The 12,943-nt window shown below is 31.4% G+C and overlaps 2 protein-coding genes across 2 annotated transcripts; one reads left to right on the top strand and one right to left on the bottom strand.

The window, feature by feature from the left end:
• The first annotated feature begins 4,135 nt into the window (after nt 1–4,135).
• On the top strand, nt 4,136–7,055 carry LOC144969553 (fibrinogen-like protein 1). The gene has a single exon (XM_078908694.1). The coding sequence runs from the start codon at nt 4,222–4,224 to the stop codon at nt 5,308–5,310; it is 1,089 nt and encodes a 362-aa protein (XP_078764820.1). The 5' UTR covers nt 4,136–4,221; the 3' UTR covers nt 5,311–7,055.
• Nucleotides 7,056–11,427: 4,372 nt separating this feature from the next.
• LOC144969248 (uncharacterized) lies at nt 11,428–11,982 on the bottom strand. Its single transcript, XM_078908359.1, has one exon. The coding sequence runs from the start codon at nt 11,980–11,982 to the stop codon at nt 11,428–11,430; it is 555 nt and encodes a 184-aa protein (XP_078764485.1).
• Nucleotides 11,983–12,943: the final 961 nt, after the last annotated feature.

The raw sequence follows: 12,943 nt of genomic DNA on the forward strand, positions 1-12,943 counted from the left end.
TATTAATTAATGCCATTATAATCGTGGGTAAAAGTGGTAACTAATATTGTGTTTTCGCCTGGCAGAAAGTAGACACAACCAAAAAAATTAACAGGCATCAATAACTCATAATTGAAACCCATGTTTCCTATAAAAATATTCCTTCACTATCTTAATGTTATATATATATATATATATATATATATATATATATATATATATATATATATATATATATATATATATATATGTATTTTATATATTATCCCTTCACAACGGAATGAATTATCAATGTGATATCGCCATTACTTGATAGTTCTATTTAGTATTTATATGCATTGATTATTATGTTCTCATTGTTACATATCCTTCCCCATCCCGCTAACTCAATGAGCCCCATTGATTTAATTTATGGATTAACTCATGGATAGTGGAGATGTCAAGGGTATTGTTTGGAATCCCTCACGACTCCACTATTCATTGAATACTAAAATGTTGCAACCTAGTCAAATATTTGCTCCGGTATCTTTCACAGCTCCTTTCACAGACCAGTTATGACCGTAACCGTCAGCCTTTAATCATCCAACATGAATATGTTATCAACAAACACTTCATGTTGAATGACCCAATGTGAATCAGTGTAATGTCAGACCACATCCTGTGAAAGACCAAGCCGAACGCCTAATACGAAACCGATTACTGACTGCTAGCCTGAATGGCTGTTGTCAGATAGAACGGAGACTTCTCACGCCAATCAGATAAGGCCTCTCAAAAGAGAAATGAATAGTCTTTGTGATACGGGATGCAGATCAATACTCAAAGAATGCTTTTAATGATTAAAACCCACATTATTATTATTTGGCTAATTATGTGTTATCTTGTTAATATATGCGGCAATTCTGTAATTTATATAAAAATGCTTTTCTTTAACGGGGCTTAATACTTACCTTCTGAACCTACCTATCCCTATACAACGTGCCAATACCTACCACTCCACTATTACCTATTTCTTTAAACTTAAAACATTCTATTACTACCAGTCAAAGTATTAGGAAAATTTTAACCATCAATTAAATGGGAAAAAAATTGGCACCCGACGCTGTCTATGGGGAAAACTATATAACTCCTATCTATACCTATCTCCTCCCTTGCCAACCTCCTACATAGACGTGACACTCTCCTCCTCCTCCTCCTCCTCCTCCTCCTCCTCCTCCTCCTCCTTCTTCTTCTTCTTCTTCTTCTTCTTTTTTGTTCTTTTTCTTCTTCTTCTTCTTCTTCTTCTTCTTCTTCTTCTTCTTCTTCTTCTTCTTCTTCTTCTTCTTCTTCTTCTTCTTCTTCTTCTTCTTCTTCTTCTTCTTCTCCTTCTTCTTCTTCTTCTTCTTCTTCTTCTTTTTCCCATTTTGCTCCTTCTTCTCCTCCTCCTCCATCACCACCACCACCACTTCTTCCTTCTTCTCTTCCTCCTCCTCCTCTTCTAGCACCACACTACCACCACATCTTCTTCCTTCTCCTCATTCTCCTCCGCTTCTTCGTATTGTTAAACGCACAGTACCCTTAACAAAAACCCCAAAATACCTGAGCTTTTATATAGCGCTATATCCACTAAACGTGCTCAAAGTGCTTTACAAAAGCACTGACGTCCCTGACGACAACAGCACCATTTAACATGACAGACGAGACACGAAGCTTGTTAGGCGATATTACAGGGTTTTTTCCGACAGAGACGACGCTGTTAACTGCCAGGTAATCATTTTACATCTGAGTACGGTGAGAGAATATGAGTAGTGGCCTTTTTCAATGACAACTATGCTCCTCCTCCTCCTCGTCCTCATCTCCTGTCTGTCCCTCTTCTTTCTCCTCTTCCTTTTGCAGTCTCCATCTTTTTCTTGATGTTGTATATTTTCTAGTTGTTGTTGTTGTCGTCGTCGTTGTGCTTCTTCTTCTTCTTCTTCTTCTTCTTCTTCTTCTTCTTCTTCTTCTTCTTCTTCTTCTTCTTCTTCTTCTTCTTCTTCTTCTTCTTCCTCTACTCAATATAATAATAATAATAATAATAATAATAATAATAATAATAATAATAATAATAATAATAATAATAATAATAATAATAAAGAATTCCAAGATTTTTCTACAGAGAAGACGTGCCAAATTCCTCTCTGTCGTCGATCTGTTATTTCTAGTAATGCATTTATGTTTTCATTGGGTTTTTTGTTATTGTTGGCCGAAGAATGAATTTGAGCCCGAACCGTTCCGTGCATTGTATTTGGTTCTTTTTTTTATGCTGCTATATTCATTTTTGTTTATTATTTTTCAATAACGGAACCAATGTTGAATCCACTCAATTAAAGAGGGAGCTTGAGTCTGTCGCAGAACAAGAACGGCTCTTTGCTCGCAGCAAAAGACCATTGATCGTGGTGGACTACGACCTTAACCAATGGACCAAATGACTTGGTGCAATTTCAAAGATAAAGAATTATCAATTGACGTAATCGATGAAACAAGACATTGTCAATCAATAATATGTTATTATGAACTCAATCTTTTTTATGAATAGGAAGTTGTTTTCATTATTCAAGACAACACAGTGAATGAATAATTACGTGAAAAACTAATGGGAACTGTATAGAAAACGTGTAAAAAAGCTTTATATTGAAAAATTGCAACGCATCAAATGTTTGACAGAACTTTTTATTTGGAACACAGTAAATTATGCTTATTTTTCATCATTTCCTGTGATTTCATTCACTTTGTCTTTTTTTCCTTTAACTAATCTAATTAAAGCTTTTGAATCCAATTGTTTTTCTTACAATGGGTGCTAGGACTCTCTTGGCGCATTTGGCTTATCAGTTGGAGAAAAAAAAAACCCCAATACACCTTGATCATTTATATAGCACAATATCCACTAAACGTGATCAAAGCGCTTGTCCCTAGCAAACAACAACACTTAACATGTAAGACAAGACATGACGCCTTTTAGGCAATAATACCACTTCTTCCGACAGAAACAACGTTAACCGCCAGGTTTTTACACCTGAGTACGGTGAGACTTTGAGTAAAGAGCCTGTTCCAAGGACTCATCTATGCGCCGCCCCGAGTGATACTCGAACCCAGGAACTTCTAATTCGAAGGCAAGTGCCATACCAATAGACCACATAGCCGCACTTATTATTTTATTAATCATTTTATAAATGATCCTAAGTTATTCTTAATCACCCGTAGATTTAACCTGAGCCGATTGTAGTATATGTTTTGGTGTGTAGCTCTTAACTGCAGTCTATATAACACAGAATAAGTTTGAACCCAGACTATTTCGCTCATTTGGATTACAAACCACAACAATCACAAAATTACACCACACAGTTTCACATATTACATAATAATAATAATAATAATAATAATAATAATAATAATAATAATAATAATAATAATAATAATAATAATAACAACAACAACAACAATAATAATAATAATAATAATAAATAATAATAATAATAATAATAATAATAATAATAATAATGATAATAATAATAATAATAATAATAATAATAATAATAATAATAATAATAATAATAATAATAATAATAATAATAATGATGATGATAATAATAATAGACATCTGCTTCATGACTTGCATTGGCTGCCTGTTGAGAAAAGGATTAAATTCAAAGCTTTTGTTTTAGTGTATCGTTGTCTTGAAGGTACTGCCCCTTCCTACCTTTCGGATCTATTTTTGCCACTTTTTTGAGGACAATAAAGATATATTATTATTATTATTATTATTATTATTATTATTATTATTATTATTATTATTATTATTATTATTATTATTATTATTATATCTGGTTTATCTAGACTTGATACGATTAGAGCCGGTGGACCACATAATGTGCTTAAGTCAACATCAGTCAAGTTGTGTATTGGTGAAATGTTGTATAATAATGGAGCGTAATTGTTAGGAAATTTGATTCCATTAGGAACATAACAATGATTAATCAATTCACAAACGTGTCAGAAATAATTATTTTCCAATGATTTGGCTTATTATTTCAGGGTTTTGTTTGTTACTTTTTTCAAACATGGAAAGAAACCTAAGTCTTCACATGTTTGTCTATATATAGATATGAATACGCCTCACCATAGCCTCTCTTTCTCTCTTTAATAGACAAAACGTTACACCCAATGACATAAGAATTTTATTCTCCTCTCTTGTTTATAGCAGGACTTTAACAGAGGAGTTGCTTTGAGATGAGTATCATGGCGGTTTTCTATCCGATATTTTTACTTTTTGTGGTCGCATCCTGCCAGGATGTGATTTCATCAAAATTTTTGAAAGAACACGTTTTATGTGACTTATCAGATAGAATTCAAAGGGAATGTTCCATTGAAATTGAGAATTCTCGCAGTCTTGTAGATTGTATGTTGCTTTGTGGCTCAGACAAGTCTTGTATTGGAGCTAGTCTGGATAAGAATGGAATGTGCTTTCATCACAAAGAGTGTCCTTTGATCTCTGGCTGTACAATAAAAAATAATGATCACATTTATATGACCAAACACTGTGCTCATGGGACATGGGACTTGACAACCCATTCATGCAATTGTGTGGACGGGTTTTTCGGTAAAAGATGTAAACAGTGTCACAAAAACTGTCGGGATCTGATTGGAGCAAACTACAAATCAGGAGTACACTTCGTTTATATTGATCCAGAGCATTCTGGGTTGAAGCCATTTTTTGTTTATTGCTATGTGAACAGGAAGACCAGTTACTCCCATTATAACATGATGATCAACATCGGCAAGAAGTCTTTCAACAAAACATGGACTGAGTACGTAAATGGTTTATTTGATGATCTATCACATTACTGGGGCGGACTATACGCCTGGCACAGACTCTCCAAAGCCGGTTGCAATAAAATGTACTCCATATACTATTTTCGTTCAAGAGATAATACTCCAATTGTTTATCGAATTTATAACGATTTTAGGGTTTCCAACGAAAATGAAAATTATAGATTTACCACAACAGTTTCTTTGAAATATGAGCAACGGAATCCTCCACCGGGAACATATTTTGGTGACTGTTTTTCTCCAATACAAAACGTTCCATTTTCTACCTGGGATGCCGACCACGATGAAGACGCAGACAAAAACTGTGCGGCAAACGCTGGATCTGGCTGGTGGTACAGGGGATGTAACAACTCTTGTAACATGCTGGGACTTGGACTCCAGTACTGGAACACAAAGCCTAAACATCAGCTATTCTCTTTAATTGGGGTGGACATGGATCTCTTCTCATCTGAGCTCACTGTGTTTCATATTTATGTTTTCGGCTGTTAGTGACACATCCCGATAATTTATTCACGCCTGTACTAATTTTGAATATTACAATGCATTGTATTTCCCTTGGCTAATAACATGATATAGCATTGAAAGGGTTGCTTTAGTCAACGACCTTAGACACCCTGAAAAAAAAGAAAGGTTCAGGTCACAAAATTCCTAGATATGATTATAAATATGATCATCAATTACATCATAAGCAATCAAAAATATTAATTAATTTTAAGTGATGAAAATTTTGTATTTCTCCTCTAGACAAATTTTACTTGAGAGTACTTACAAATGTATTGTGGTCAATTTGTACAGTTTTGTATTATCATATAAGGTTAACCTGCTTTCGTATGTATTATAAAGATGGACGGGCTAAGTATTCTAACCTTTCCTCGTAAGTCACACTTCCATTTTCGCTCACGGGCTTTAATATCCGTTTTGGACATTTGTAATTTGTCCTATAATATATAGTTATCATATTCAAGTACGAGTCTAATGACGGATTTATATAACTGGAGAAGCATGATGACAATCATATAAGAAAAACTCCTACAAACAAGACCAATCATTCTGTTGGCCCCATTAATCCAATCATGGATATGAACATCGAAGTTTTCTTATCGAAAAAGAAAACGATACTAATATATTTTCTGTATCCGTGACATAGTAAATAAGTACCAACTGGTCCACGTAGCAATCAAAAGGTGTTTTACATGTTTAACATTGGAACTTAGTTGCAAATATGTAGACCATAAAGATAAAGCATATAAATAATTTTGCAAGAGTTGCCAATATTGTCATGTTACAATTTGAATTTATGATATTAAGATCATTTATGTAAATTCTAAATAAAGTACCCCACCCTGAGGGATCCCAGTAATGGCCGTTCCTAATCCTGAAGCCTCAATTTTAAACAAAACCCTTTGAATACGACTCGTGAGGAACAGAGTTGAAAGCCTTCATGAAATCTAAATAAATCACATCAATGTGTCAATTTTTCTTTGTTTATCAATTTTTAGTAAAGTTGTTCATCACTGGCAATAACTGCGTGATACACGATCGACAATATCTAAAACCATTTTGACTCTTGTGCAACATATTACGAGACTCAATAAATGCCATTATATGATCTTTCACAATACACGCGTTGTAAATAAAACACTGGTAAGGCGATTTGGTCGATAGTTTGAAGCAGAGCCTCTGTCACCTTTTATTAATAACATTAGTGACGTTCGCTTTTACGGGTAAAATACCTGTTCTTACGGATTTATCAAAAAATATTGTGAGAGGTTGACAGATCTCAAATGCCACCTCTCTCAGTGGAAAAGGATGCAAGTCATCAGAACCCATACTTTTTGACGTTTCTAGATTTAACAGATTATCGAAAAATTTATTTTCAGATAAAACAATATCGGGTAGGTAATTATTATGGTTTCTATAACTAAAGTAGAGTAAGTTCGAGGATTCTTGACATACTAATACACAGGAGAAAAAAATTACATAGATTTGCATTTCTCCTTTCATTTTCTACTATATTCCACGTTTACATCGTTTCGTACATCTATTCCCGTTCGCTTGCTTAATTCTGCATGATATTACATTTTCAAAAGCTTTTAGAATTACAAGCTTTACTCTCCATTGACATATTTCTCCCAAACTCTTTCAACGATTGTTTTACACTAGATAGTATTTGTAACATTTCCAGCTTGTGCATATCTATCATAATTGTCTGCAATAAATAATTACGTTTCTCATAATACAATGTGGATACAAAGCTCAACTATATACTTTAACTGTAATCGACTTGTTTGTTATTCTTATAAAGAAAAGCCTGACATGTACAGCATATTATCGGGTTATCAAAACAAAATCATGTTTATATTATTTTTAATACAATTGTTTTGAAAGTCCATATATACAAAAGCATATAGTATGACATTCATGATGGTTATAATAATATGTGTGTTTGTTTGTTTTTAAGGGTTTTACGGCGCTAGCAACACATTACGGTCATACCAGCGCCAGTAAAAAGGAAGAAAATGGGAAAGTAAAAAGTTCTAGAATTACAATTAAAGCACCCAGGAAAAAGGAAGACAAAGGGGAATTGGTTCAAATAGGAACCATATGTAGATTCCAAGAGCACACTATCAAAATACTTAGTTTGAGATCATCTAAAAGTCTCATCCAGACACAAGCACAGGTCTCCACTAAGAGGATTACACTCAAATGTTTACAAATCGTATATAATATTTATACAAAACATAATACAGTGCATAACAGAGAGATGACTTACAAGGAAAAAAATATCATCTCCCAAACCTAACCATACATTCGAATGTTTCCCTCCCAGCCAGGGTATGCGGCCAGGGTCAGGACAAAATCTCATTCTAAGACAAGACAGAAAGCAAATTGGAAAACAGATATAGGGGTATAGACAACACAGTAAGTACCTCCCTGCCCACTATGGGAGGTCAGGAACCCTCCCCAGCTTATAATAATAATAATAATAATAATAATAATAATAATAATAATAATAATAATAATAATAATAATAATAATGATATTATTATTATTGTTATTATTATTATTATTATTATTATTATTATTATTATTATTATTATTATTATTATTATTATTATTATTATTATCGTCATCGTCATCATCATCATCATCATCATCATCATCATCATCATCATCATCATCATCATTATTATTATTATTATTATTATTATTATTATTATTATTATTATTATTATTATAATTCTTAGTATCGTCATCATCATAATCATCATCATCATCATCATCATTATTGTTATTATTATTATTATTATTATTATTATTATTATTATTATTATTATTAGTATTATTATTATCATTATTATTATTATTATTATTATTATTATTATTATTATTATTATTATTATTATTATCATCATCATTATTATTATTATTATTATTATTATTATTATTTATTATTATTATCATTATTATTATTATTATTATTATTATTATTATTATTATTATTATTATTATCATCATCATCATTATTACTATTATTATTGCTTTTGATAATTGAGATGCGGGATAGAATTTTCTTTAAATACGCATGAGACACTGCAAAGGAAATGGGATTAGATTAGTAAACAACCAATGATTCGTCGATCAAACCAATCAGGGTTAAAAGCAATTCAATCTGGCAGCCGCCCTTTATTAACTGAAGCGCATATGACAACACGGTTTCGATGGGCACATAAACATATTTGGCAGACTCATAATCTGCAAACGTTTTGTTTACATATTAAGCCACATTTAAAATAGGATGGACTGGCGGACCAAAGGTAGGGGAGAGATACACAAATGACACGGTTCAGACATTTATTTATCAATAGGAGATGGTAATAGTTTATCGTGGAACATTAACCTGGGTCTCTTTATTGTCTGCGGTCATGCACTTTTAAATAATAGGCTACCTGTATTTTTCCGGGCTGCAATATTATTGGACATGATTATTTAATATTAAAGAAAATTGAATCGAACGATGTACAGAAGCACGATATTTTGTACTCATTTGCCGCTGGTTGGGTTGGTGATATCAATCTACGAGACAAAATAATTTCAAAATCCCAAACATGAAAGCAAAACAAACTAATTGCATGAATCAGATTGCGTTATCAAATGTTAATTAAATGTATGAGATTTAATTATACGTTTTAACATAATGTGATTTTTTTAAAAAACGGAGTAGTCTATCAGAGTCATGTCCCGGGGTTTACTCCGGTTTCTGTAATTCTAAACCTGCATAAACGAACTATTTGCTACGCTTTAAATAGTACTGTTAACGAGTCGTGGCTATACTTAGTAGAGAAGAAATGCGGACTACTCCTCTAAAATGCGCAATGGTCGCGCCCCTAGTACAAGTCGAAGTATACAATTTGTACAAGCCTGTATCTCAGCTAATACCATTGAACTAAATGACAGGACGGCCAACGGAGAGGAATTTCCGGTGGGTCGATCAGCTGTGTCATACCGGAAGTGTCTCTTTTCGTTTGACGAACAGGAAGGTCGGCGCTATCATTACACTCTTCTTGTCTGATGATTAGTTAAATGAGGCGCTATCTTTCGCGATTTTCCCTCGCTTCGATTCAAAGTTAATTGAATATTTCTCAAGGATTATTGACTTAAATCTACAAAACCATCATGGTTCATACGTGTTGCGTTTATAAATGCAATAATCGAGCTACGAATGGTAGGGATCGTAGTTTTCATTTATAAGATCAAAACGAGGGAAAGATAACCAGTACTTCTTGTTGAAATATGGTAATGCTACTTTTGTACAGATGGCGGAAGTAACTTCGCACCTGTGATTGTAAACAGTTTTTATTTGTCATAAAATATATACTTTGTCATTTTGAAACAAAAAAATATTAGTTACATTATTATTAGGTAAAAGCATACATATCCTACATATAAGTTTGAAATTAAACTTTAAGAGTTGACTTGCATAAAACCAAAATATGATGCAGTAAAAGGGGGCGTGTCCACCGTTCCATACGGGAACGATTGCCTTTTTATTAATTTTAAAATTTAGTTTTAAACTAATTTAGTGATTGAAAGGAAAAGTGGTCAGAATTTCATAAGCCTAAAGTTGACCTTTATCAATGATATAAAGATTTTAATCATTGCAACTCGTATTATTGCATTAATCGCAGGGAATTCAGAGAGTAGTTTATAGAGAATTTAGAGGTATCTAAGGTAAACACTTGAGATTTAGTCAGAGTACTCCAATAAAATGGAAATGGCTCTGCGCATGGCAGAAGTCATCGTATTTCAAAAAAAGGAAATGAGGTCCACGCTTACTTTGTTTAAAGTCCTTTGCTTTAAGTGCATGGCTAATACTGATATCTCAGGGTTGTTCTACAGCATAAAATATATATGAGATCAATGCGTGGTGTTTACAGTAAATGTGAAAGTTGTCATCTAGTTGAGATGTTAAGCTGTTGAAGGTTTAAGAGATTTTATTGTAATCTGGGTCATAAAAATACCAATATCGAGTCTGTGAAGAGTACAGTATTAATAATAATAATGATGATATAATAATAATAATAATAATAATAATAATAATAATAATAATAATAATAATAATAATAATAATAATAATAATAATAATATAGTAATAAAAATTAATAATAATAATAATAATAATAATAATAATAATAATAATAATAATAATAATAATAAATAATGATAATAATAATAATAATAATAATAATAATAATAATAATAATAATAATAATAATAAAAATAATAATAATAATAATAATAATAATAATAATAATAATAATAATAATGTGATAATAAAAAGAATAATAATGATAATAATAATAATAATAATAATAATAATAATAATAATAATAATGATAATAATAATAATAATAATAATGATAATAATAATAATAATAATAATGATAATAATAATAATAATAATAATAATAATAATAATAATAATAATAATAATAATAATAATAATGATGATAATAATAATAATAATAATAATAATAATAATAATAATAATAATGATGATGATGATGATGATGATGTGATAATAAAAATAATAATAATAATAATAATAATAATAATAATAATAATAATAATAATAATAATAATAATAATAAATAATAATAATAATAATAATAATATTAATAATAATGATAATAATAATAATAATAATAATAATAATAATAATAATAATAATAATAATAATAATAATAATAATAATAATGATGATGATGATAATAATAATAATGATATAATAATAATAATAATAATAATAATAAATAATAATAATAATAATAATAATAATAATAATAATAATAATAATAATCATAATAATAAATCATTTGTATAGAGCGTAAATTCCATGAATTCACAAAGGGAAAATAAAATAAACCACAGCACTGAAAGCTTAGTTTGAAGAACATTAAACTAAATTAAGGCTATTTTAAGCAGCTCAGCGTTTAAAGTGGACTTGAAAGAGTTAAAATTTAGAGAGTTTTTGGTTGTTGGGGACATGGAATTCCAGATTTTTGGAGCTGTATTAGAGAAATATATGTTGGAAAATGTTGTTCTTCATGAAGACCTTCTAGTTTCGAATTGACTGGAGATGGAGGATCGAAGATTTCTTGATGGTATATTCACGTTTAAGAGAGATTTGATATAGTCAGGAGCTTGTGAATGTAAGCATTTGTAGGTGATGCAATCTACTTTGAATTCAATTCGTTGGGCAATTGGATGCCAATGTAGGGATTTCAGAACCAGGATTATTCTCTTATATCCTCTGGTCCTGGATATGACTCTAGCGGCGTTGTTTTGATCCACTTGCAAAGCCCTTGTTGTTTTAGCGGGTAAATCAGATAAAAGGCCATTGCAATAGTCGATACTTGTCACGAGGGCATGGGTGATTATTTTAGCCGTCTCAGTGCCCACTAGATCTCTTATTCGATTTATGTTTCTCAGATTGGAGTTTACTGACTGACAGACTTTTGTGATATGCCTGGTCATGTCAAGATTTTCATCATAGTTAAAGCCGAGGTTTCTGACGGATGGTGAGTTGTCGATGCTGTTTTCAAGGACATTGATGCTTTCAACAATCGTGGGCGAGGTTTTCTTCTTGAAAACTATCATCTCGGTTTTTTCTTCATTTAATTTGAGCTTATTTGTATTTATCCATAGTTTGACCATTTGTGTGCAGTGTGGGACGGTTTAGAAAAGTTTAACTTGAAAACAAAGGAGAGTTGCTGCAAAGAGCTTTCCATTACAACTGCTTCAGCCTCGTAGTTTGAGCAAGAACTTCCGCAGGAATTGAAGTTTTTATTACATATTTTATTTGGATAATTTATTAAAAACCCACAACCACTTCCTTTGTGGATAGGTTCATCTGTCTAAACATTTATCTGGTGTCCACGAAATGCTATAGTTTGTATTTCAAATTTGGTTTCAATTCTTGTTGGAGCTTCTTTTGTGGGGTTCTTCTTTATTTTTGGGAATTTTAGTTTGGCATTTGATGGTTTTTGACTAAAGTATTGATTTTCCTCTGTTTTCTGGGATTTATGTCTTTCATTCAAGATATTGGCAAAAAGTAGCAGAGATTTTTTGTTTAATCCTTATTTGGGTCTCTGACAGAATCCGGTCCTGATGGTTTTCTTCTTTTCGTTTCACTTGATTGCAAATGAGCATGAGTGGAACATGTAGGAGTGTGAACGATGATTATTTGTGATGAAAAATTAATGGTTAATGATTATAAGTATATAGACTGTAATTATTTAGATGGAGCTTCATTAATTTCGATGCAAGAAAGTCTAGTGGTCAAAGTGACACGAATGATAACAACGTAATGAATAACATGAACTACGTCAACTGAATAATGAACGAAGATAACATCACTCAGCTCTTTGTTATTGTTTATTGAACATTGAAAACAAATACAGTACTCTATAAAACAGATCGACGACAGAGAAATGTTCGTCTCAAAAACTTCGGGTACTTGAGAGCAATATTCAATCTAAAAATCACTGCAGACAAATTTAAAGAAACACAAAAAGATTTATTATAAGCTATAACTTACGATTCAGAGGCATTTGACACG

This window comes from Berghia stephanieae, chromosome 3 (assembly GCF_034508935.2).
Source record: "Berghia stephanieae isolate SIO BIC M18660-M18661 chromosome 3, UCSD_Bste_1.3, whole genome shotgun sequence".
In the NCBI taxonomy this organism is placed as follows: Eukaryota; Metazoa; Mollusca; class Gastropoda; order Nudibranchia; family Aeolidiidae; genus Berghia; species Berghia stephanieae.

Coding starts and splice junctions, on each gene's coding strand:
- LOC144969553 (XM_078908694.1), top strand. CDS start 4,222: ATGAGTATCATGGCGGTTTTCTATCCGATATTTTTACTTTTTGTGGTC.
- LOC144969248 (XM_078908359.1), bottom strand. CDS start 11,982: ATGATAGTTTTCAAGAAGAAAACCTCGCCCACGATTGTTGAAAGCATC.